The sequence below is a fragment of the Molossus molossus genome, unplaced genomic scaffold (assembly GCF_014108415.1).
Source record: "Molossus molossus isolate mMolMol1 unplaced genomic scaffold, mMolMol1.p scaffold_m16_p_12, whole genome shotgun sequence".
In the NCBI taxonomy this organism is placed as follows: Eukaryota; Metazoa; Chordata; class Mammalia; order Chiroptera; family Molossidae; genus Molossus; species Molossus molossus.
Window position 1 is genome coordinate 103181714 of NW_023425347.1, and position 24173 is coordinate 103205886.

A 24173-nucleotide genomic window follows, 5' to 3' on the forward strand; every position below is an offset into this window, starting at 1 on the left:
CCTGCGGGGGGCGGAGGGAAAGCTGAGAACTTAAAGGCGAGGGGCGGGAAGGCTGGGCGGGCGCGGCTCCCGTGGCGCCGAGCGGAGCCGAGAGGGGCGGCTGCCTGTGCGTGCCTGCCCGAGCCAGAGCCCGAGCCCGAGCCGCGCCGCAGCCCAGCCGGAGCCCAGCCGCAGCCCAGCCCGAGCCGCGCCGGAGCCCAGCCGCAGCCCAGCCGGGAGCCTGAGCCCGGCCCACCGCCATGGAGGTGTCCCAGGGCCGCCGCGGGCTGGCCGCGCTCTGGTGCCTCGGGCTCCTGGGCTGCCTGGCGCGTGTGGCGGGCACGCACTACCGCTACCTCTGGAGGGGCTGCTACCCGTGCCACCTGGGCCAGGTCGGTTATCCCCTGAGCGCCGCCGACGGGAGGCCAGGTGGGTGCCAGGCGGGCCTTGCAGGGGGCGGCGGGGCGGGGGCGCGAGCTGGTGCCCTGCTCCGCCACGCGTGCCTTTTGTTTTCTCTTTTCAAAGTTTGCGCGCAGGGAGGGGGTGGGGTGCTGACAGCCCGAAGGCAGGAGGGAGCGGGCGGGGCCGTGCCCAGTGCCCTGAGTCATCAGACATCCGTCCCTGTCCCCTCCTGCACTGGGCTGGCTGCGGCTGCGACAGCAGAGTGGTCGCTTGACCAGAGGGAGGAAAAACATCCCCTCGCCGTTGCCCATGGGCCCAGCACTGGCAGCTCCGGGGCTCAAGCCAGATGTGGGCTCAAGAGTGAGGCCCCCCCCCCAGCAGGATCCCTCCTTCCAGGGTCCCCAGAGCCTGGGCCCCTGGGGCTGTGTAGATGTGGTAGGTACTGTCCCTCTTCCTCCCCCACCCCCAAGCCTTGGGTGTGAGATCAGCCCAGTGGGCTGCAGGGTAGCTGAGAGGACCGCAGCAGCCCATGGGAAGTGGGTACACCCTGCCCTCTCCCCGAAGTTCAGAGCTGGTACCCATGCCTGGCCAGCCTCCCTACAGGAAGCTCCTGGGAGCTTGGAGCAGGGACCCGAGTGGGGGTGTTGTGTCGGGCTCCTCACCTGGATCCCCAGGCAGCAGGCCCTTCCAGGTCCCTGGTGGGGCACAGGGCTCGCCTGTCCCTGTGAAGCGCAGCTGGTCTTGGGGACAGGGGTCCTGCTAGGCTGTCCCCTGGGCCAGTCCCTGCCAGAGGACACACACAGCCCTGAGCTGCAGGCCCTCGACTGTGGCAGGGTCGTCTGCCTCTCCTGGCTTTGTCACTCGGCCCGCTGGGGGACAGGCTCGGTCCCCACGAGGTCCCAAGGCCAGGCCAGAGCTGTCCCTCCCCTGCGGGTGACACCGAATGCCACAAGACTGTGTAGCCTCCAAAGTGGGGTGGGGCAGGACGGGGCGGGCTTTGGGGAGCCAGGAGGCCCTGCTCTGAGGCCTGCTTGGGCTTGCGCCCCTTGGATAGCGGGGTGCCCTCTGCGGGGTGAGACCCTGTGGCATGTTTTGGGAGCGGGGAGCAGGGCTTGACAACCCCTGAGTGGAACGCTGGCAGGATCTGTTGTCCTGTAAGTATGGGGGCTTCAGAAGGGGCTCGTTTTGGGTGGTTTCTGTTGGGCCGCTGAGCCCTCCCGGCTGTGTGTTCCTGGGCCGGGAGCTGGCGACTGGGTGGCGGTTGGTCGAGATCCCGCGGCTCCCAGAGGCATCGCCAGTCCTCGGCCCGGCAGACACCACGCGGCCAGACAGGCTCCCCGGGGACCAGCCTTGTCGGCACAGTGATGTCAGCGCTCCAGCGTGTGGGGCAGGTCTGGGGGTTGCCAAAGTCCGCAGCCATGCGTGTCAGCTGAGGGCAGCGTGAGGGCCATGGGGACTCCCCCGCAGAGCCCTGGCCCAGCTGTTCCTTCAAGCTGCCCCTCAGGACTCGCCTGCCGCTGCCGGTCCGAGGGCTGCAGCCGGGTGCCGGGTGGCTTCGGCAGCAGAGGCCGGTGCGGGCCGGGGGCTGGAGGGCAGGGCGCTGGGCCTGGACGGGGTGGGTTTCTGCCCCTGACTCTCTGGTCAGCATAGGAGAGAGGAGGCGGCCTGGGTGCCACACTGTCCGGGAGACAGGCCCCACTCCGTGCTGCTGGGGGAGCAAAGTGTTCTCCTTGGTTCCAGAGTCCAAGGTGTCAGTGCCCAGTTGGGGTCCAGGGCTCACCTGGTGCAGGGTGGGAGCCGGGGGACTGTGACTCCTAGGTGCCCTGGGGAGCAGCCCCCGGAGGGGTAGCAGACTCACTGCAGGAGTCGGGGGCCAGGCTGCCATCCCGCTCAGTGTCTGAGCCCGGGGCTCGAGGCTGAGAGGCCTCCGCAGACGAGAGTAACACGCTCTGCGCTCAGCCCTGTGGCTGTCCTGTGGCTGCCCTGTGGGTTCTGGCGATGAGAAGCCAGATCCAGTGTGGACAGGGCCGGCTCCCTCTGGAGGCTGCCGGGGAGCAAGAACCCTGGCTCCCCAGCTCCTGGAGGCCCGCCCTCCATGGCTCTCGGCCCCCCTCCACCTTCAAGGCCAGCAGGGCGGCCTCTCCCATGTCTTTCCCTTGGGTCCTCCTGCCAGCCTCTCGTTAGGACTGTCGGGTGACACTGGGCCCACCTGGACACTGCAGGGTCACCTGGCTCGGGGTCCTTACCTTCATCCCTCCTGCAGAGCCCCTTGCCTTTCGGGGTCAGGACGGGACCTCTTGGGGGACTGCCACTTAGCTGACCACACTCTCCTTAAAGACCACTGGTCCTGGGGCTCCCCGGGTCCCTGGTGCAGGGTAGGCAGCCATGGGGTCGTTGGGGCTGCGAACACCTCTGTTTTGCCATCACACGGCCCACATTGGGGGTGGGGCAGGGTTTCGGTGGTTCATCCTGCTTTGCTTTCTGGGTGACAGTGACTTCTATAAAGGGCCTGGATTGGATCCCAGAACCGGAGAGGACCCCAGCAAGAGGTTGTCTGTCCTGATGCCCCCCCCCCCCCGACAGGCAGGCTTCTGTTACCCAGGAAGGTGAAGGGGGCCTCCGATCCTTCCACCTGGAGCTCCCTGCCGTGTCCAGATGCCCCAGCAGGCTCGCCGTGGTGGCCGGAAGCTGTGGCCAAGCCTCACCACCCCTGCCGGGGCCACTGGCCACGAACCGTGTCTCCTAGCAAGGCAGGCCCCAACTGCCAGGCTGCGCGGCCTCGGGGGCTGGAGGGGCTTGGGGCCGGGGTCAGTGCGCCGACCTGGGCTGAGAAGCTGGGTGTGAGGCGGGTGCTAGTCTGGCCGTCCCTGCAGGCAGCCGGCACTCCGGGAGCGCCGGGTCCCTGGGCAGTAGGTGTGAGCGTGGGGAGGCCGCCCTTAGGGATAGAGGGCTGCGCGCCCTGCCCCCACACCCCCACTTCTCCCCAGACTGTCCAGTCCGTGGGTCCTTGGGGCCTGCAGGCTGCTGGGCGGGCCCCACGGGCAGCTGCTGTCCTGGGCTCGCCGTGTCCTGGACAGCTGTGCAGACCTGCCCGGCAGCTGCTGACGGCCATGGCCCCCGGAGCGGCCGGGTGAGCCCAGGGTGGACGTGGAGTCGCAGCGTCCCTCGGCCTGCTTGCCCGCCCCGCCTCTGGGGCACATCGGTGTCCTCTCCCTGCCTGCCTGCTGGGCACCACCACTCTAGACCCAGAGGCCCAGTGTGCCTCCCCCCCAGGCCACCCACGAGGCCCCTCTGCCTCTGAGCCTTCCCGAGCGCCTGCTGCCCACCTGCCCTGGCCAGCGGGCATGGGTGGGCCTTCTGCCCACTCCCCCAGCTGACTTTCCCATAGAGAGCCCTGGGCCCGGAGACCACCCACCACGCCCTGGTTCCCTCTGTCCCCGAGCCGTTCAGGGTTCTGCCTTTGTGCGGAGGCTCCTTCCTGAAATCACCCGCTTTGCCCTGCGGGTCTCCTCGAGCAGGTGGAGAGGCTGTCCCCTCTCTCTGAGGCAGCCTCGGGGCTCGGGAGGGTCCTGGGGTCTCCCGGAGTGGACACGGCTTGTGCGTGCAGCAGAGGGTCCGGGGGGCCCCCAGCAGAGGCCCTGGGGTTCGTGTGTGTCATTTCTGGAGCCCCGGGCTGGTGGCATGCCTGGGGAGCATAGCCGGGTGGGGAGGCTCGGGACGTCCAGGAGGTCCCCCCATGTGCCCCCTTCGGCACCCTTCTGAGGTCGGCTTGGGTGGCTGTCATTCCAGGTGGGAGCCTGGAGGGCGGCGTTGTCCTGGGGCGCGGGGGAGGGGTGGCGTGGACCCGGTGGGTCACTGAGCAGAATTAGAGGGAAGCTCCGCTCTGCACCACCGGGAAGGATTGTCCACCGGCCAAGGTCTCCCCACGGCGGAGGTCCTGCCCCCGAAATCACAGTTACTCCTGGTGGAGCCGCGCAGCCCGACGTGACCTGCCCGGCCAGGCTCAGGCAGTGGTCAGGGCCTCTGCTGCCCAGGCCGGTCGCCCGATTGCCCCAGACACGGGGCAGATGGACCCTGTGAGGGAACATCGGTGTGTCCGTCTCCCTGCGACAGTGGCGAAGGCACCTCCTGGCAGCCCCCACTCTGGTCTGGCCTGCGGGGCGGGTGCAGTGCCCGCACTCCAGGGCCTCGCTGCTTCTGTTTTGTGTGAGCCGAGGCCTCGTTCCCTCTCCGTGTCTCCTGGCAGGCCGGTCCCTCCAGGGTTCAGCCTCACAGCCTGGGACCTGGGCAGCCTGGCCCCCCTCACTTCCTTCTGCTGCAGCTGCTGCCTGGGCTCCCCTGGGGCCTCCAGCCCTGGGGAGGGTCTTCCCACCCCTCGGCTCCCCGCTTCAGCCACCGCGTGCCGACCTCTGCTCCCCACGTTGGTCCGGCTGACCCCACAGGCCGGGTCCTGCTCTGCCCGCCAGGTGTGGGGACAGGCCCCACCTCTCTCCTCTCTGCCAGGGTGTGGGTGAGGGCTGGGGAGGGGCTGCTGTCGTGGCCTGAGAAGGAGGGTCTCGGGTCTGGGTCCTGGCACCCGGGCGGGTACTGGCTGCTAACCCTCCGCCCCGTGCCCCTCCCAGATGTGGATGAGTGCCAGGCGCACAACGGCGGCTGCCATCACAGGTGTGTGAACACGCCCGGCTCCTACCTCTGCGAGTGCAAGTCCGGCTTCCGGCTCCACGCGGACGGCAGGACCTGCTTGGGTAAGTGCCGACTCCCTGCCCGGCTCCGGCCACGGCGGCCCCCAGCCTCCTGGGTGCGCCCAGGTCTGGGCCAGGGCCAGGGCCCCGCTCCTGGGCTGTCTCCGTGACGGTGCTGGTACAGGGGCCGCGCGGGAGGCCTGTCCCGTGAGAGAGCCGAGGCTCGAGCCCCAGAAGAAACAGGTCCCGAGGGCCCAACTCCCATGCCGAGGCTGGACCCTGGGACCCTAGCCTCGGACAGTCTGCAGCCGAACCTGAATCAGGCCGGGCCGCCCAGGTCTTCTCCCGTGGGTGGGGGCGTGGCTCTCGTGACTTGGGGAGAGCGTCCTGTCAATAGCCCCCTGTTACAGAAGCCCAGGGGGAGGGTCAGCGGGACCCAGGCTGGCAGTGGGAGGCGGGTGGGGGGCCTGGAGGGGGCAGGGCAGCGTGAGGTCACTCCTGGTCTGCAGAGCTGGGCCTCCGGGCCCCAGGAGCCTGGGGGGCGGGCTGTGGCAGGCAGAGGTAACTGAACAGTGGGATTCGCCCCTTGTCCCTCTGCGGGCTCTTTGCCTTGGGGAATGGATGGCGCCCAGGACACAGACGGTGGCCCCTGCCGGTTCAGGAGGGTTACAAGGGAGAGGAGGGGTGAAAAGGGGAGAGAGAGCACCAGGCACCCTGTGGGCTCGAGGGTGGAGGGGCTGGAGGCCAGGAGTCTGGTGCTGAGCAGCCCAGACTCATCCCCCCGCCCCTCCCCCCGGCTGGCTCTGAACTCAGGTACTTCAGGTGCAGAGTGGACCCCTCCCTGCTGGCTACTGTCTGCGAGGCCCCATGGGGGCTGTTCTCTGGGGGCTGGGGTGGGATGCCCCTTCTTTCCGCGGTGGCTCCGAAGGCCTGCTTCCTGCGTGCCTGGCGGCTTTGGGGCAGGCGGCCTGCCAGCCCCGGGGGGCCCCCCCAGCACACACTCACATGTCCAGGCTGCTGCTGGGGAGCGAGGCAGCTGCCCATAAAGTTTCTCTGGGTCGGAAAGTGGAAACAGATGCAGGAATGCTGTGGTGTGCTTCAGCCCGAACGACGGGGGTGCAGCCCCCAGCTGCTGCCCGCCGGGGGGGGGCGGCTTCTGGGAGTCCGTGGCCACGGGCTCTGTCCTCCGGGCCCCCGGTCTCCCTGGATGTCCTCCCCGCACCCTTCCTGGGGCAGGTTCTCCTTGGAACCTGGCTGGGCCTGGTGGACTTCCGCTGGCTAGGACAACCTCCCGCCTCCCTCTTCTCCCCATCTGTGCGATGGTGGCCTTCACGGAGATGGGGTGATGGGTAAACAGCATGCAAAGGGAGGGTGTCCTTCAGGACTTTGGAGGGACCCATAGTGGCTTCTAAGAGTGGCATCAAGCTCTTGGCTTGGGGAAGGGGTGGCCCTCAGCCTTGCCCCCCAGCCCATCCCTCCCATTGCTACTGGGGTACCTCCCTGTAGCCTCCCTCACAGACGCCTGCATCGGGGCCCCATATGTCTTGATTTGTGGTACTGGCTTGTTTTAAAGGCTCTTCTGGGGTCTGATGCCAGGGCCCCTGCGTCTGGTCTACACCATCTGGCAAGGGGCTGCTGGGACCTCACCACCCCACCTCTGGGCACCCAGGCTGCATGGTGTGCCCCAGGCACTGGTGTCCAGCTCCCGGCCACTCCCAGAGGTGGGCGCAGGTGAGACCCCTGCACAGCGGAGCTCGACGTTCTTTCCCTGAGGCTGTTTGGCCTAAGTCCCTCACTTTCTCTCTCACGACTGCAGCCCCCAGCAGGAAATGTGCAGTGTGTCTGCACCCCCACACCCCCACGTAACCCCCACACCCACGCACACCCACGCACCCTGGCTGCTGGCAGATGCCCTGTGTCTGGAACTCCGGGAGCTGACACCTTGCCGGCGGGCTGGCCCCCAGGTCTCCTGGGAGTGTCTGGGATTGGTGTGGTTTTGTCAGCCTGGGTCCTCGGGGAGCTGCCTTCCCTGTGGGGCCTGGGCTTTGCCGAGAAGTCTCAGGGTGGATGGGGGTCTCCTGGGGGCGTCATCCCAGGCACAGCAGGGAAACTTTGCTCTAGGGATACTCACCCTTCTCGCTAATGTGGGTGTCTGGTTGTCAGGGACCAGCCCGGCTGCAGCGGCCCTGACATGCTGGCCAGAGGGGGAGGGGTGGCCAAGCATCTCAGTCCCCACACGAGCTTCCAGGTGGCCCTGTGGCCTGCCGCAGGGCCTGTCTTTGGCGCTTCTCGTGGGGACTGGGGAGCAGGGCCGTTGGCAGGCGTGCAGTCTGTGGTTTGGGGCTGGTGCCACCCACGCTCATGTCCCTGGAATGTGGGCGCGGGCGGCCGTTTACAGCGCTGCGAGTGGATTATGTCCCCATGTGGTGCTGAGGTCCCCTCCAGAGGTGGGGGATGGGGCAGGACCCACAGGGCTGAACAGTAGGTGACCCGTGAGCTGCCTGGGGGCCCAGGGGAGTGGACAGAGCCCACGTGGTTGGCTCCTCCTGGCCGAGCCGGCAGACCACCCCTTCCTGACCAGCTGAGGGCTTCCAAGAAGGAAGGGTTGAGGATGGCTGCTGACCACATGTGGGGGAGGCTCTCTGCACCTAGAAACTGAGCCAGTTGGAGGGTAGTCATTACAAAACCCCACGAAGCCATCCCCGAAACCACCAGCTGGCTGGAGCCTGCAGCAGAGGGAGCTGGTGGGCTGGCCCGCCGTTGACAGGCCTGCCCCCCCCCCCCCCCCCGGCCAGCCACCCCAGCACAGCCCCTTAGCTGACCAGCTCAGGTTGGCCCATGTACCAGGCCTAGGGGCCAGGACCTTGCCAGTGGAGCCGCCCAGGAGGTTGGCCATTCATAGCCCCCACCTGCCACTTCCTACATAGCACCCTGGTGCACTTGACACTGGGCTCCAGCCTGAATCTGTGCCCAGGTCTCTGGTGCTGCCACCTGCAACCCCAAGAGAGGAGACCTTCTGACACTTGTAGGTGCCTAGTTCCTTGCCCAGGTGAGGTCCCGGCACCTTGCTAATCTCCAGGCCTCACTCCTGAAGCTCCTGGTTAGGGCGGCCCCTGCTGGCCGCAGGTGGAAGTGCAGCCCAGCTCTATTAGAACCCTCAATCCCCTGGCTGAAGCCACATGCCCTGGAATGTGCAAGCTGGGGAATGAGGGTGTATCAGTCAGCCAGGATGCTGTGACAAATACCACAGACTAGGGACTTAAACAGCAGATATTTATTTCTCTCCGTTATGGAGGCTGTAAGTCCCAGATCCAGATGCCAGCTGATTCGGTCCTGGATGAGAGCCCCCTTCCCGCTTGCCCCTCTGGCTGTGTCCTCATATGGCAGAAAGGGAGACAGAGAGAGATCTCATGTCCCTTCTTATGAGGACACAAATCCTACTGGATCAGGGTCCTGCCCTTATGACCTCATTTAACCTTAAGTACCTCCACAAAAGTCATACCTCCAAACACAGTCACTTTGGGGGTTGAATTTTATTTTTTATTAATTTATTTTTGTTACAAATGTTTCTCCTTTTCCCTCCATTGACCCCCTCCTCCTGATCCCGCCCCCACACCCGTCCCCAGCTTTGTTGTCTATGTCCATGGTTCTGCATACATGCATATAAAAGTTCTGTGGTTTATCTCTTCCCTCCCCTTCCCCCAGACCCCCTTCTGAGGTTTGTCAGTCTGTACCCTACTTCTATATCTCTGAGTCTGTTTTGTTTGTCAGTTTGTTTTGTTCATTATATTCCACAAATAAGTGAGATCATGTGATACTTGTCTTTCTCTGATTGGCTTGTTTCACTTAGGATGATACTCTCCAGGTCCCTCCTTGTCATCTCAAAAGATGAGAGATCTTTCTTTCTTACAGCTGTGTAGTATTCCATTGAGTACACGTACCACAGCTTTTCAATCCACTCGTCTATTGATGGACACTTGGGCTGTTTCCAGATCTTAGTTATTGTAAATAGTGCTGCTATGAACATAGGGGTGCATATATTCTTTCTGATTGGGGTTTCAAAATTCTTAGGATATAGTCCTAGAAGTGGGATCACTGGGTCAAATGGTCATTCCATTTTTAACTTTTTGAGGAAACACCATGTTGTCTCCCACAGTGGCTGCACCAGTCTGCATTCCCACCAGCAGTGTGCTAGAATTCGGGGGTTGAATTTTAGGGTGACGTAAACATTCAGCCTATTGGGGTGGTGGAGCCTTCTACATTTTCATCTTTTCTTTTTAAAAAAATATATTTTTATTGATTTTTCTAGAGAGAGGGAGAGGGGGAGAGAGAGAAACACTGATACGAGAGAGAAACATCGCTTGGCTGCCTCTCGTACGCACCTGGACCAGGACCGAACCTGCAACCTGGGCATGTGCCCTGACCGGGAATTGAACTGGTGACCTTTCAGTGCACAGGACCACACTGACCCCCTGAGCCAGGGCCCCTCCCATCCTCTGCTAAGCTCTCAGCTTCAGGTCTGGGTGTGGTCTTGATTTGCAGGACTGCCCAGGCAGGGTCACTGGCACAGGGGTGACTCAGGGGACCTGGAAACTTCTGGACACTTGTCACACAGTGACTGGCCCTTCCCTGCTCCACAGCCCGGCACCTGAGAAAACTGTGCCTGGTTCAGCTTCCCGGGAAACCGGCTCAGGCCCTGCAAGGCGGCACCGGGCCCGGCTGCCTTTGGTGTGCTGCTGAGAGGCATGTGGATGTTGGAATGTGTGCAGCAGAGGGGAGAGGTGGGCTGGGGGGTACGAGGCTGCACCCACCTGCCTGTGACTCCTCCCCCGTGGGCTCTGGTGGGCTCCATGCCAGACTGCCTCTAGGCCTGTGCCAGGGCTCTGCCCATCTGGACGGGCTCCTTCCCAGCCCGGCCACAGCTCCTGGGGTCCTCCTCATGGCCGAGCGCCTGCCGCGCAGGGCCCTGCCCCGGGCTCCAAGGCCTGTCTCTGTGAGACCACCCGCCCCGCCAGGAGTTCTGGGTCATTCCGAGTCCCCAGCAGGGTCGGTGTTGGGAGCACAGAACCCCAGGAGGGGGCTGGCCAGGCCGTGCTTGGAGCCCCGGAGTGATGGGGTGGTTTGAACAGAGCTGTGCCAGGTGAGGCGGGCAGGTCTCGGGGGGTCAGCGCAGAGTCGGGGGTAGGTGGGTGGGACGGAGGCTCAGGGGCTGACCCCGCCGTGACATGGTGGCAAGATGGTGGCTGCCCTGCGGGCCTCAGTCCTGCCTCATGTCTCCTCTGCTTCTCGCCCCACATGTGCCAGGCCAGGTAGGATCAGGAGACAAAGCTTCTTCTGCCACCCCTGGGCACCTTCCCCCGCCCCAGGGCTGGCTTGGCCCCAGGAGGGGACCCTCAGCTCAGGATCCCCGCCACGCGCCCCATGTGGGGAGACGGCCATGTCTTGAGTGCGTGTTTGGCTGTTTTCAAACGCACTTGCTTTGGAGGAAGCTTTGCTTTAGGCAGACGGAGCGGCTGCAGCCTCCTCCGAGCCCTGAGGTCACTCAGGTGGTCCGCGCATGGACGTCTCGTGGTGCCAGGGGTGTGCACCTGGCTCTCACTCTCACGGGGGCACCTTGGCCTGAAGTCCTGTCGTCCCCGGTCCCAGTGTTTCAGTAGCAGGACTCAGGTTTGCCGCCGGGACAGACAACGTTGCATTCTTGAGGTTTTGCTCCAGAGTTCCGGGCCGATGCTCCCCAAACCATGAGGCCACTGTCAGAGACCCAGTGCCCACCTCGGGCACCCAGCCTCGCTCAGCGTGGCCCAGGCCAGCCCAGCCCATCCACCTAGTGCGCGGCCCCACTCGGCCCGTCTGCCCCGTGGACCCTCACCCTGCAGGCTCCTGGGTGAAAGTGGACCTCTGTGGGCCCGGGACTGGGCTCTGTGGCCTTGCCTTCTGCTGTCCCCACGGCCTCCGGAGGAGTGGGGACAGAGTGAGCTCAGGTTGCGTGTGGGGTGGGGGAGGAGGTGCGCCGGTCGTCAAGAACCAGAGGCTCAGCCTGCGGGCACGGCAGCTGGCCACGGCCATCTCACGCCTGCCCCTCTGCCCTGACTGGATGACCAAGGTGGTGGAATGTCTTGGCCTCCACCACCCTTTGCTGGCCCGCTGCCTCCTCCAGGGAGCCTTCCGGCCTGCTCTGCCTCTGAGCCCTGGACCTTGGCTCTCAGCAGGGTGCTGGGTGGTGCCCGGCTGCCGCGGACAGGCTGTCGGCTCTGCAGGCCTCTGTGCCCGGTCCTCGGGAGCTGTGCTCGGAGGACCAGAGGTGGACTGTGGCCCTGCGTGCTCTGTGTGGGCTGAGAGGCAAGGCCCTGCGGGGGGACCAGCTAGGGGCAGCGAGGCCCTGCCGAAGCCCCCACTTCTGGGATGGAGGTGGAAAGGGGGCTCAGAGGGGCCCTGAGGTCCTGGGCCACCACCTGCTCCTCGGGGCCTCGCGGTTTGCTGTCCTCCTGGGCTGATCTGGCTGCTCTCTGTGTCCCCAGCCATCAGCTCCTGTGCCGTGGGCAACGGTGGCTGTGAGCACAACTGTGTCCAGCTCACGGTGACCCGGCACCGCTGCCAGTGCCGGCCCGGGTTCCAGCTGCAGGAGGACGGCCAGCGCTGCGTCCGTGAGTGCACCTGTCCTGGAGGGTGCGGGCCTGTGTGTGCACCTGCCCTGGGGGGTGTGGGCCTGTGTGTGCACCTGCCCTGGGGGGTGCGGGCCTGTGTGTGCACCTGCCCTGGGGGGTGCGGGCCTGTGTGTGTGCACCTGTCCTGGGGGGTGCGGGCCTGTGTGTGCACCTGTCCTGGGGGGTGCGGGCCTGTGTGTGTATGCACCCGTCCTGGGGGGTGCGGGCCTGTGTGTGTGCACCTGTCCTGGGGGGTGCGGGCCTGTGTGTGTGCACCTGTCCTGGGGGGTGCAGGCCTGTGTGTGTGTGCACCTGCCCTGGGGGGTGCGGGCCTGTGTGTGTGCACCTGTCCTGGGGGGTGCAGGCCTGTGTGTGCACCTGTCCTGGGGGGTGCGGGCCTGTGTGTGTGCACCTGTCCTGGGGGGTGCAGGCCTGTGTGTGTGTGCACCTGCCCTGGAGGGTGAGGGCCTGTGTGTGCACCTGCCCTGGAGGGTGCAGGCCTGTGTGTGCACCTGCCCTGGGGGTGCGGGCCTGTGTGTGCACCTGCCCTGGGGGTGCGGGCCTGTGTGTGCACCTGCCCTGGGGGTGCGGGCCTGTGTGTGCACCTGCCCTGGGGGGTGTGGGCCTGTGTGTGCACCTGCCCTGGGGGGTGTGGGCCTGTGTGTGTGCACCTGCCCTGGGGGGTGCGGGCCTGTGTGTGTGCACCTGCCCTGGGGGGTGCAGGCCTGTGTGTGTGTGCACCTGCCCTGGGGGGGGTGGGCCTGTGTGTGCACCTGCCCTGGGGGGTGCAGGCCTGTGTGTGTGCACCTGTCCTGGAGGGTGCGGGCCTGTGTGTGCACCTGCCCTGGGGGGTGTGGGCCTGTGTGTGCACCTGCCCTGGGGGGTGTGGGCCTGTGTGTGTGCACCTGCCCTGGGGGGTGCGGGCCTGTGTGTGTGCACCTGCCCTGGGGGGTGCAGGCCTGTGTGTGTGTGCACCTGCCCTGGGGGGTGTGGGCCTGTGTGTGCACCTGCCCTGGAGGGTGCGGGCCTGTGTGTGCACCTGTCCTGGAGGGTGAGGGCCTGTGTGTGCACCTGCCCTGGAGGGTGCAGGCCTGTGTGTGCACCTGCCCTGGGGGTGCGGGCCTGTGTGTGCACCTGCCCTGGGGGTGCGGGCCTGTGTGTGCACCTGCCCTGGGGGTGCGGGCCTGTGTGTGCACCTGCCCTGGGGGGTGTGGGCCTGTATGTGTGCACCTGCCCTGGGGGGTGCGGGCCTGTGTGTGTGCACCTGCCCTGGGGGGTGCAGGCCTGTGTGTGTGTGCACCTGTCCTGGGGGGTGTGGGCCTGTGTGTGCACCTGCCCTGGGGGGTGTGGGCCTGTGTGTGTGCACCTGCCCTGGAGGGTGCGGGCCTGTGTGTGCACCTGCCCTGGAGGGTACGGGCCTGTGTGTGCACCTGCCCTGGGGGGTGCGGGCCTGTGTGTGCACCTGCCCTGGAGGGTGCGGGCCTGTGTGTGCACCTGCCCTGGAGGGTGCGGGCCTGTGTGTGTGCACCTGTCCTGGAGGGTACGGGCCTGTGTGTGTGCACCTGCCCTGGGGGGTGCGGGCCTGTGTGTGCACCTGCCCTGGAGGGTGCGGGCCTGTGTGTGCACCTGCCCTGGGGGGTGCGGGCCTGTGTGTGCACCTGTCCTGAGGGGTGCGGGCCTGTGTGTGTGCACCTGCCCTGGGGGGTGCGGGCCTGTGTGTGCACCTGTCCTGAGGGGTGCGGGCCTGTGTGTGTGCACCTGCCCTGGGGGGTGCGGGCCTGTGTGTGCACCTGTCCTGAGGGGTACAGGCCTGTGTGTGTGCACCTGCCCTGGGGGGTGCGGGCCTGTGTGAGTGCACCTGCCCTGGAGCGTGTGGGCCTGTGTGTGCACCTGTCCTGAGGGGTGCGGGCCTGTGTGTGTGCACCTGCCCTGGGGGGTGCGGGCCTGTGTGTGCACCTGCCCTGGGGGGTGTGGGCCTGTGTGTGCACCTGCCCTGGGGGTGCGGGCCTGTGTGTGCACCTGCCCTGGGGGGTGTGGGCCTGTGTGTGCACCTGCCCTGGGGGGTGTGGGCCTGTGTGTGTGCACCTGCCCTGGGGGGTGTGGGCCTGTGTGTGCACCTGCCCTGGGGGTGCGGGCCTGTGTGTGCACCTGCCCTGGGGGGTGTGGGCCTGTGTGTGCACCTGCCCTGGGGGGTGTGGGCCTCTGTGTGCACCTGCCCTGGGGAGTATGGGCCTGTGTGTGTGCACCTGCCCTGGGGGGTGCGGGCCTGTGTGTGTGCACCTGCCCTGGGGGGTGCGGGCCTGTGTGTGTGTGCACCCGTCCTGGGGGGTGCGGGTCTGTGTGTGTGCACCTGTCCTGGGGGGTGCAGGCCTGGGTGTGTGTGTGCACCTGTCCTGGGGGGGTTGGGGTACAGCCCTGTGTCCGTGAGTGTGCACCAGCCCTAGGGGTGGAGGGTGCAGCTGGGACCCCCTGAACCCCATCCTGCATGCACCCGCAGACCCGCCCAGAAGCCACCTGAGCCTGGGGCAGAGGCAGGCAGCACCTTCCTGCTCGGCTTGGGGCTGGACGGGGCCTCATGGGAGCCAGGAGTGGCTTGGCGGCTGAGGTGCAGGGGTGGAGGCATCGCTCAGCCCCCAGTGTGCTCTGGGATCACACGTTGGTGGGGGCAGGAAGCTCAGGACAGGAGCACCCTGCATGGTGCTCAGTTCTGAGACCCACCCTGGGCCCAATGAGACACGTGGGCCCCAGGCCCTGGCCCTGGGCTGGAGCAGGAAGGCCCCTGGCACCTCGTCCTGCGGCCGTGGGCGGCCTATCAGGGAAACAGGGCTTTGCTGGTGGAGAAGGTGGGGTGGGCCCAGGGTGCCCCTGAGATGTGGAAATGGGGGCAGGGTGGAGTAGATGCTGAGACAGGGCTTCCCTGCCCCACCTGGACTCTCGGGTTCCAGGCCAGGGGTGAGTACGGGTGGCTGAGGGGCCAGGCCAGCAGGGGTGCAGTGTGGCAGGGGTCATGGTACGGGGTGGGGCTGCAGGCATGGGGCCTGGGGGGGTGCGGGCATAGGGCCATGGGGGCTGCCGGGCATGGGGCCGGGGGGGGGTTTGGGCAAGGGGCCGGGGGGGCTTCGGCCATGGGGCCGGGGGGGCTGCAGGCATGCTGGCTCCCACAAGGAGAGGTTTGGGCGAAGCTGTCTTCTCGGGGGTGTCCCGGGGCTCCCACATCTGAGAGGAGGGAGACTCACTGGCCCGCCTGTCAGCCTGGAGCAGGAGGGTCGAGAACCCCTGGGGCAGGAAGCTTGACTCCTCGGGAGTCCCCACTCCCCACCCCCTCTCTCCCTCGGCCTCCACTCCTCCGGGGGTGACCGCAGGCAGAAACCCGTGTGCGGACCGGAACGGCGGCTGCATGCACACCTGTCGGGCGCTGCGGGGCCTCGCCCACTGTGAGTGCCAGGCGGGCTACCAGCTGGCAGCCGACCGGAAGGCCTGTGAAGGTGAGACGCTCCCCCGGGCCGGTCCCACTGGGCCTGCCTGGCTGCACCGGCCTCCTGGGCACAGGGCCGGCCCGGGGACCGCGGGCACCCCCCACGGGCTGCTCCAGCCTCAGCCCCATTTGGGCAGCACTGGGTAGGCTCCAGGCCGTGTCTTTGTTTGTAACTGTTCCTGGTGTCGCCGGAGCAAGGTGTGCCCTTCAGACCAACAGGGGACGAGGAAGGGGAGGCTCCCCGAGCCCAGGTGGCCGCTCATGGGGGTCTCCATGTTGGTTTTGTTGACCTGCTGGGCGCCACCTTCTGAACACGCCCCTCACCCCGGCTGCGGGCCCCCCGAGGGCGCCGCTTGGTTTGGTCACCCCTCCCAGGTGTCCCACTCCCCGTGACACGCGGCTCTGCAGGAGCAGTGTCGGGAGGGTCTGCCCGTCCTGCCGGAGGGCTGTCAGAGGGAGGGGCCGTGGGTGTGGAAGCCCTGTGGTCCCCGCGTCTCCAACCCCAGGAAGGGGGGTTCAGGCATCTGTCCGTGTCCCTCTGGGTGGGGTGGCCTGGCAGGCTCAGCAGGACACGGGACGAGCGTCGACTTCTTCATCCTGAGGAGTTGCGGGCGCTTGGCCAAGACGGCGGGGAGGCCCTGGGGCTCGGGTCCTGATGGCCGGGCAGCAGGGGGCGCTCTCAACCGCGCCCTCCCTGCCCTGGTGCTCAGAGGAGCCAGCTGGGCCTGGGGCCACAGATGAGAGGGCAGGAGAGGTTGTGGGTGGCCCCGTCCTGGCACAAGGGGCCTGAACCCTGACCCATGGCGGGGGGCCCCTCCACACGAAGGTGCCACCTTGGGGGGGGGGTGTCCCCCAGGCCAGTGCCCAGAGCCCTCCCCCTTGATCTGTCCCATCCAGATGTGGACGAGTGTGCCACGGGGCTGGCCCAGTGTGCCCACGGCTGCCTCAACACTCGAGGGTCCTTCAAGTGTGTGTGCCACGCAGGCTACGAACTGGGGGCCGACGGTCGTCAGTGCTACAGTGAGTGGGCGGTGGCTGGCCGGTGCGGGGATCCCGAGTGTGGAGCTGCCTGGGGACAGCAGCTCGGCTCCCCGGCCCCCACAGGCCGCCAGCTTGCTCTGGCCAAGCTTCCTCGTCAACCGAGGGCAGTGCTGGGCGTGGGGCATGGAGGTGGGCCTGGGAGGGCAGGGGCGGCTGGGGAGGGGAGGAGGCAGCAGGAGGGCGGGGGTCCAGAGCCCGGCCTGCCCGGGAGCCCCATGCCGCCTGCTTCCCAGCAGAGTGGGCCTGGGGGCCCCTGGCCGGCTGCTGGGTCAGGGCAAATGGGGATCTGGGGGGGGGGCGTCACCCAGACCCTGTGCCATGTCCTGAGGTGGGTCTCGTCTCAGGGATCGAGATGGAAATAGTGAACAGCTGTGAGGCCAACAACGGCGGCTGCTCACACAGCTGCAGCCACAGCAGCTCGGGGCCCCTGTGCACCTGTCCCCGCGGCTACGAGCTGGATGCGGATCAGAAGACGTGCATTGGTGCGCACTGGCGCCTCCCACGCCCACGCCAGGCCAGGGGCGCCGCTGCTCGGCCTGACACGGGAGTCCCCTTGTCACACCCCGAGCTCCCTCTGCCCCAGGCCAGGGGCGCCGCTGCTCGGCCTGACACGGGAGTCCCCTTGTCACACCCCGAGCTCCCTCTGCCCCAGGCCAGGGGCGCCGCTGCTCGGCCTGACACGGGAGTCCCCTTGTCACACCCCGAGCTCCCTCTGCCCCAGACCAGGGGCGCCGCTGCTCCTCCTGACATGGAGTCCCCTTGTCACACCCTGAGCTCCCTCTGCCCCAGACCAGGGGCGCCGCTGCTCCTCCTGACACGGAGTCCCCTTGTCACACCCCGAGCTCCCTCTGCCCCAGGCCAGGGGCGCCGCTGCTCCTCCTGACACGGGAGTCCCCTTGTCACACCCCGAGCTCCCTCTGCCCCAGGCCAGGGGCGCCGCTGCTCCTCCTGACACGGGAGTCCCCTTGTCACACCCCGAGCTCCCTCTGCCCCAGGCCAGGGGCGCCGCTGCTCCGCCTGACACGGAGTCCCCTTGTCACACCCCGAGCTCCCTCTGCCCCAGGCCAGGGGCGCCGCTGCTCCTCCTGACACGGGAGTCCCCTTGTCACACCCCGAGCTCCCTCTGCCCCAGGCCAGGGGCGCCGCTGCTCCGCCTGACACGGAGTCCCCTTGTCACACCCTGAGTTCCCTCTGCCCCAGGCCCGTGGGGCAGTCCAGGGGTGTCACTGGGAGGAACACCCCAAACGCTGCGGTGTGTGAGGGTCCTGTCCCCACAGGGAGACCCCGCCTGCACGGTGGACTCCCACCCCCCGCGGCCTAACGTCCGTCCTGTGGGCATCCGAGGGCAGCACCAGGAGCGGCGTGATGCCTGTGGGTGCATGCTCGGGTGGGCGTGGGCTGATGCCCGCCGCCGCGCCCAAGTGGCAGCAGGTGCTGTGTGTGCCCGCAGACGTTGACGACTGTGCCGACTCCCCGTGCTGCCAGCAGGTCTGCACCAACAGCCCGGGTGGTTACGAGTGCAGCTGCTACGCCGGCTACCGGCTCAGCCCCGACGGCTGCGGGTGCGAGGGTGAGCGGCGCCCTGAGGAGGGCACGGGGTTGGCCTGCGCTCTGCCTGGGCCTCGGCGGGGCCGTGCGGACCTGTCGCGGGCTCCCAGACCTGTGGTCTCACGGGGAGGGGGGCGCACACCCCTGGCTGCTCCCCGCCCAGCTGCCCTCGGGCAGGGCGTCCACCAGCACTCTGGGCCTGGGGACGGGGGCAGGGGGTGGCAGGGGCCGCCCCATCCGTGACCCCTGGAGGCCAGGCCCCAGCAGCCCGCTGTGCCTGCAGACGTGGACGAGTGCCTGTCTGGCCGTGGCGGCTGTGACCACCGCTGCACCAACCTGGCCGGCTCCTTCCAGTGCTCCTGTGAGGCCGGCTTCCGGCTGGATGATGACCGCAGAGGCTGCACCTGTGAGCCTGCGCCGGCCACCGCGGGGACCCCTTCTCGGGGCGCGGTGCACCCTGCCTTCTTGGCATCCACATTCCTGGCTGTGGGACAGGCCAGGGGCAGCAGGGGGAGGGGCAGTCGAGACAGGTGTCCGCCAGGGCAGGGGTCACTTAGGTTTTGGGTGGACCAGCTTCTGCTCTGCCCGACTGAGAGGAGGGACATCGTCCCCGGGACGGAGGACAGTGTCCAGAGGGGGAGAGAGCTGCTCCTGCCCCCGATGCTCAGCCATGGGAGCTGGGTCAGGTCCTCAGGGCCCAGCCTTGTCCATTCTGAGAAGTAGATTCAGGGTGTAGGTGGGGGCCCTGGGGGTCCGCAGGCGCCGAGGGGCAGGGGGCAGTCCCGGGGACAGGTGGGCGGCAGGGACCAAGGGGTCTCTGTGTCCTGCACAGCCCTGGAGGTGCCCGAGGTGGACCTGGACGGCCGGCTGCCCTTTGTGCGGCCCTTGCCACACGTCTCGGTGCTGGAGGACACGCTGTCCCACCTCTTCCAAGATGACTACGTCGGGGCCGAGGAGGTGGCGGAGGCCCGCGGCGAGCACACGCTGGAGGAGAAGTTCGGTGAGCCGTGGGCCAGCAGGGCCTCTGGTCTCCAGGAGGCAGCCAGGGCCCCTCCGGCCACCCTGCGGGCTTGGGCGAGGAAGGACCCCTGCAATGACTGACTGACCGGCTGAAAGGCCCAGCCACCTGCTCGGCTTGCCCGGCGCGTCGGGCTGAGCCTGGGCGGCACGGGCCCAGCGCACCCGGGTCAGGCCCCCCCGGTCCTGCACCTGCTCCCACGCCCTCGCTCGCCCGCTGCGCCTTCCTGGGCACAGGGCGTCTCTGGGGCCCCCACTGGCCCCTGTGCCCCAGAACCCGGGCGGGGTCCGAGGCCCCTCTGCCGTCTGTCCCCAGTCTGCCTGGATGACGCCTTCGGCCCGGACTGCAGCCTGACCTGTGACGACTGTGGGAACGGAGGGACCTGCCTCCCGGGCCTGGACGGCTGCGACTGCCCCGCGGGCTGGACCGGGCTCGTCTGCAACGAGAGTGAGGAGGCTGTGCGGGGCGCGCGGCCGTTCGGTTTGCCCTTCCTGCCAGCCCTTCCCCCCTTCATTCAGTGTGTGCTGGCCGCCCCTCTGCCGAGCGTCCGCCCCTCGCAGGCCGCAGCGGGTGCGGCTCAGGACAGTGAAGAGGAGCCGGGCGGGCCATCCTGCCGTGGCCCGTGGCCCGGTGGGAGCCGCAGTCTCCCCAGGCCGCTCGTGGGACTCTGCTGTCCCTCCTCTGTCCAGAGCCCCTGCCCTTCCCCACCTAGTGACCCCAGACCAGGGCAGCCCTGGAGGTTCCGTGTCAGGGCTTCGGGACCCTCCGAGGGTCTGCCTGTCGAGAGCTAGTGGGGAAGGGGGACGCGTCGGCCTTCCGAGGGAGGGACGGTGGCCATCGATCAGTGCCCTCTGCCCCGCGTGGGCGTCACAGGCACGAGCCCCATGCTGGCTGCTCTGGGCAGTTGCTTCTGAACTTCTCAACCCCGGGAGGGTCTCTTCGTGTCCCCAGAGTCCCCCAGCGGCCCGTGACCTTGGGCTTCCTGTCGCCCCTGCAGCGTGCCCCCCGGACACCTTTGGGAAGAACTGCAGCTCCCCCTGCCGCTGTCAGAACGGTGGGACCTGTGACCCCGTGATGGGGGCCTGCCGCTGCCCTCTGGGTGTCAGTGGAGCCCACTGTGAGGACGGTGGGTGCAGCCCCTCTGGGTCTGGGAGTGTCCCTGGGGTGGACGGGAGGGGCAGGCACCTGGCTCTCAGCTCCCCTCCGGCTTTCTCCTGGTCGCCTTCCCCACAGGTGAAGAAGCCACGCACAGGAAGACCTCTCTAGAGAGAGGCTGATGTTTCATTGTTTGCTAAGCATCCCGGGGCCTAACAGTAGCAGGCGGTGGAGACTCGACAGGAGCTTAGCGCTTTTGCAAGGGGTCCCCCTGGGAGGTAGTGAGCTCCCTGTTCCTGGAAGCATTCAAGTAGGGCTATAGGATGGCTGGGTGGGATCTGCGGAAAGCACTGCCCCGGGGCCGTGGCTGCCTGGGGATGCCGCCCACTTCCTTTCTCGCTCCGGAGATGTTTGAGAGTCCGCACAGGCAGCTTCCTCAGGCGACCGGTGTTCTCTCAGTCCTCAGCCCTTGGAAACTGCTCTGTCCCGAGGATGTAGCTGGTGTATTGAGAAGTCCTGCCTTGGCAAGCGGGTGGTAGCCATCAATGGTGCCCCGGGGTGGCCCCGCGATTCCCGAGGGCAGGTTTCAGAGCCCGGGGCAGCCGTGCGGGGCTCCTGCCTCCTCTGCTCGGCCTCTGGGCCCCTCAGCCTCCCCTCTTCCCCCTTCGCTCCACACCTGTCCCGCGGGGGGTGGGGAGCCCGCTGCCTGCTAGGAGCTCCCCGTGCAGCGGGCCCTGAACGGACCAAGGACACAGGTGAAGGGTCCGCACTTGAGGGCGTCTGCTTGCGATGTCGTGTGGCTCGGGGGCCTGTGGGAAAGTGCACCTGTGCCGGGCAGCTCGTGAACTGTCGTCCCAGGAGGGGCCTGGCAGGGCGGTTCAGGGCGGGAGGCCCTCGGCCGTGGGTGCCCTCGATCCCAGGCGTCCCGGGCTGTGCATCCCTGACACAGATCCCCGGGACACCTGTTGCTGGGGTTAGGCTGGCTGGGACCACCCAGGTGGCTCCCCCGGAGATCTGGGGGTTACCCCCAGCACGTGCAGCCCCGCAGGAGGCTGGGCCAGGCGGCCTGAGTCAGGGGAAGCGTTTGGGCAGGAAAGCCAGGCCCTGTCCTCGCCCTGGCCCCTGAGCTGGGTCCCGGGACCCTGGCCCCTTGGGGCGCGTGTCCTACCCTCTCTCAGGTCTGGGTCGGGCCGGGGGACCCCCGAGGGAGAGCCGTCCGCCGCTGAGACGTGGGCTGGGCCGGGAGGGTGGCGCGGCCTCTGCCGTCCAGTGCTTGCTGAGCGCCGTGCTTGGCCTCCTGCCCGGGCTGCTGTCCAGGCCACGGACCCGGGGGAGCGGCCGCGTCCTGGGGCCACCAGACGGCCTCCCTGCCTTCCTGTTGCTCTCACTCTCCTCTGTTCCTCCCCTTCTGGGGTGCAGGGTCCCCAGGCTGCTGGTGGCCCCAACGTCCTCTGGCTGTGCCCCGGGGGCCCAGGCCACTGCTGGCCTCGTGCTGGGCGCCGGGGCCCCTCAGGGTGTCTCTGTGGGCTGGGGGCCCACTTGGAGCGGGTGCTCACAGCAAGGCCCCTCCCGCAGGCTGCCCCAGGGGTTTCTACGGCAAGAACTGCCGCAAGCGGTGTCCCTGTGGCCCCCGGGGCCGCTGCCACCGCCTCTACGGTGCCTGCCTCTGCGACCCAGGGCTCTACGGCCGCTTCTGCCACCTGGGTGAGTCCACTGCCCGCTCCCCGCGTCCGGGGTGATGCCGCTGGGCCGCCGCCCGCTGCCCCGGGTCTGCCTGTTCCCTGTGGGACGAGGGAGCTCAGCGAGGCCCCCAGCTGGGACGCGGGGCCCCCCCCAGGTCTGTGCACTCAGCCACAGGCCTGCCGGCCTCGGGGTGTCTGGGTGGGCAGTCCCCAGCCCGGCCCGGGAGGTGGCAGGCTCCTCCGAAAGCTTCCGGAACAGAGGGCTCATCCCGGCTTCCGGAGCCCCCTGGTGGCAAGGGCGGGTCCTGAGCCCCAGTGGGGCCCCTGACACCCCACGGGGAGCAGCTGTGCCCCTCTGGACTGTTCAGAGGGAGGAACGCCGGGACCTCAAGTTTCCTAGCTGGGAAATGGGGGTGGCCCAGGCAGGTTCCGTAACTTCACGGAGACCCTGTTTCTGGTCTATAACGTGGGCGCAGTGGCCCGGCCGCTGGGACAGCAGTGGGCTTGGGGCCGGGTCCCAGAGACACGCCGGCCGAGGGCGTGGGGACCCTGGGACTGGGGAGGGCCGGGCCGCAGGCCGCAGGCCCCTGACGGTCCTGGGGTGCAGCCTGCCCGCCGTGGGCCTTCGGGCCCGGCTGCTCGGAGGAGTGCCGGTGTGAGCAGCGGAACACGCGGGCCTGCGACCGGAAGGACGGCAGCTGCTTCTGCAAGGAGGGCTTCCAGGGCGAGCGCTGCCAGCATGGTGAGTGCCGGGCGCGGGGGTGCCCCGGGCCGGCTGAGCGCCCAGGCCCCTCTCCTCTCGTCCCCCGCAGAGTGCGAGCCCGGCTTCTTCGGGCCCGGGTGCCGGCAGGCGTGTGCCTGTCCTCTGGGCATGGCCTGCGACCCCGTCAGCGGCGAGTGTGGGAAGCGGTGTCCTGCCGGCTACCAGGGGGAGAACTGTGACCGAGGTGAGTGGCTGGCCCCTGGAGCCCCGGTCTGGGTGGGGTGCGGGTCAGTCGGCCCGCCTGGGCGCTGGGCACCAGAGGTGTCGTGAGCTGGCCTGGGGCACTGCCCTTACACCCACCCCCGCCTCCCTCACGCGGGTCTGCCTGTCCCTGTGCCCCTGCCAGCCGGGCAGCTGCTCTGGGGTGGCACCTCGGAGCCAAGTCTGGGCCAGGGGTGCCGGCACGGCCATGGGGGTGACGGAAGGCCCAGTGGTTGTCATGGGCAGGTGATGGGAAGAGCCCTGTGTGAGTGACGGCGCCGCGGGTGGGGACGTCCCATGGCTCCTCCCACAGACCTTCCCACACCATCAGCCCAGGTGGACGGAGCAGGGGCTGTGGCGGGAGCGGTGGGACCACAGCCGGGGCAGCTGGCTTGAACGGCCCCCAGCCACGGGCCTGGCCCCTCGGTCAGAGATGCCCCGGCTTCCCATCTCTCTGGGGAATAAGGACGGGCCTGGGAGCCCTGCCCAGCCCGAGCTGGGGTTCAGGGTGCCCTCCGGGTGGTTGTCCTGGGCGCCCAGTGAGGACCCTGTCGAGGGCCCTTGGTCCTGCTGGTACAGGAGGGCCATGTGGGAACTCAGCCAGGACCCCACCCCTGCCCGACCGTGTCTCTGAGGAGCTCTGGGTCTGAGCCCCATGTCTGCTCCCGTCGGGGAAGCCGAGCCCTGTGGGCCACGCAGGCGGCCGCGCCTCTCCTCTCTGCCCGCCCCCCGCAGGCACAGCCACGCGCACACACGTGGGGCTGACCCCCCGCCCTCCCCCGCCCAGCCCTGCCGGCCTTCCTGCAGGCCACCTCACTCTCTCCCTTCCTCCCTGAGAGCCTGAGCCCCGAGGATGAGCCACAGGAAATGACACACATACTTTTACAGAAACGGTGACCCCACCGCGGTGTTGGGTCTGGAAAGTGTTACTGAGCCAAACACGTGTCTGCCCCGTTAGTGGGGAGGGAGGTTCCGAGGCCTGGGGGTCACTTCCACCAGCTCCGCTGGGCCTCCCTGTTGGTGGTGCGTGTGTGTGTGTGTGTGTGTGAGTGTGTGTGAGTGCGTGTAGGTGTGGGTATGAGTGTGCATGCGTGCATGTGAGTGTGAGCACATGTGTGAGTGTGCAAGTGTGTAAGTGCATGTGTGTGAATGCACGTGAGTGCACGTGTGAGTGTAAGTGCACGTGAGTGTGAGTGCATGTGTGAGTGTGCATGCATGTGTGTAAGTGCACGTGTGTGAGTGCATGCGTGTGTGAGTGCATGTGTGTGTGAGTGCTTGTGTGTGAGTGCGAGTACATGTAAGTGTGAATGTGAGTGAGTGTGTGACTGTGTACATGAGTGCATGTGTGTGTGAGTGTCTGAGTGTGTAAATGTGTGAGTGTGTCTGAGTTGTGATTGTGTGTGAATGTGTGTCTGAGTGTGTAAGTGTGTGTGTGTACCCACAGTTCTATGTCCTGTGCTTGTGCCCACGGTGGGATGTGGGTGGGTCCCGCAGGGGCTGGGTCCTCATTACAAGGTTCTCTGGGGTGTGTCCTCCGTCCCAGAGCCCCCTCGGTGCCCTGGAAGGCCCCAGGCCTGGGACTGCACCCCATCCCAGCCCAGGTGGGCGCATCCCAGCCGTCAGCTCGCATGGGGTGTTTTGCT

The 24173-nt window shown here is 67.5% G+C and overlaps 1 protein-coding gene across 1 annotated transcript in view; it reads left to right on the plus strand.

Moving 5' to 3' along the window:
* The first annotated feature begins 239 nt into the window (after positions 1 to 239).
* The window catches only part of MEGF6 (multiple EGF like domains 6), a 33349-nt gene continuing 9415 nt past the window's right edge, over positions 240 to 24173 (plus strand). The window contains exons 1-14 of the mRNA XM_036256850.1: positions 240 to 408; positions 5004 to 5126; positions 11582 to 11707; positions 15070 to 15192; positions 16080 to 16202; positions 16568 to 16705; positions 17674 to 17793; positions 18055 to 18177; positions 18604 to 18771; positions 19105 to 19236; positions 19787 to 19915; positions 21460 to 21588; positions 22174 to 22308; positions 22379 to 22513. Coding sequence (XP_036112743.1) covers positions 240 to 408; positions 5004 to 5126; positions 11582 to 11707; positions 15070 to 15192; positions 16080 to 16202; positions 16568 to 16705; positions 17674 to 17793; positions 18055 to 18177; positions 18604 to 18771; positions 19105 to 19236; positions 19787 to 19915; positions 21460 to 21588; positions 22174 to 22308; positions 22379 to 22513 — 1873 coding nt within the window. The remainder of the gene's footprint in view (positions 409 to 5003; positions 5127 to 11581; positions 11708 to 15069; positions 15193 to 16079; positions 16203 to 16567; positions 16706 to 17673; positions 17794 to 18054; positions 18178 to 18603; positions 18772 to 19104; positions 19237 to 19786; positions 19916 to 21459; positions 21589 to 22173; positions 22309 to 22378; positions 22514 to 24173) is intronic.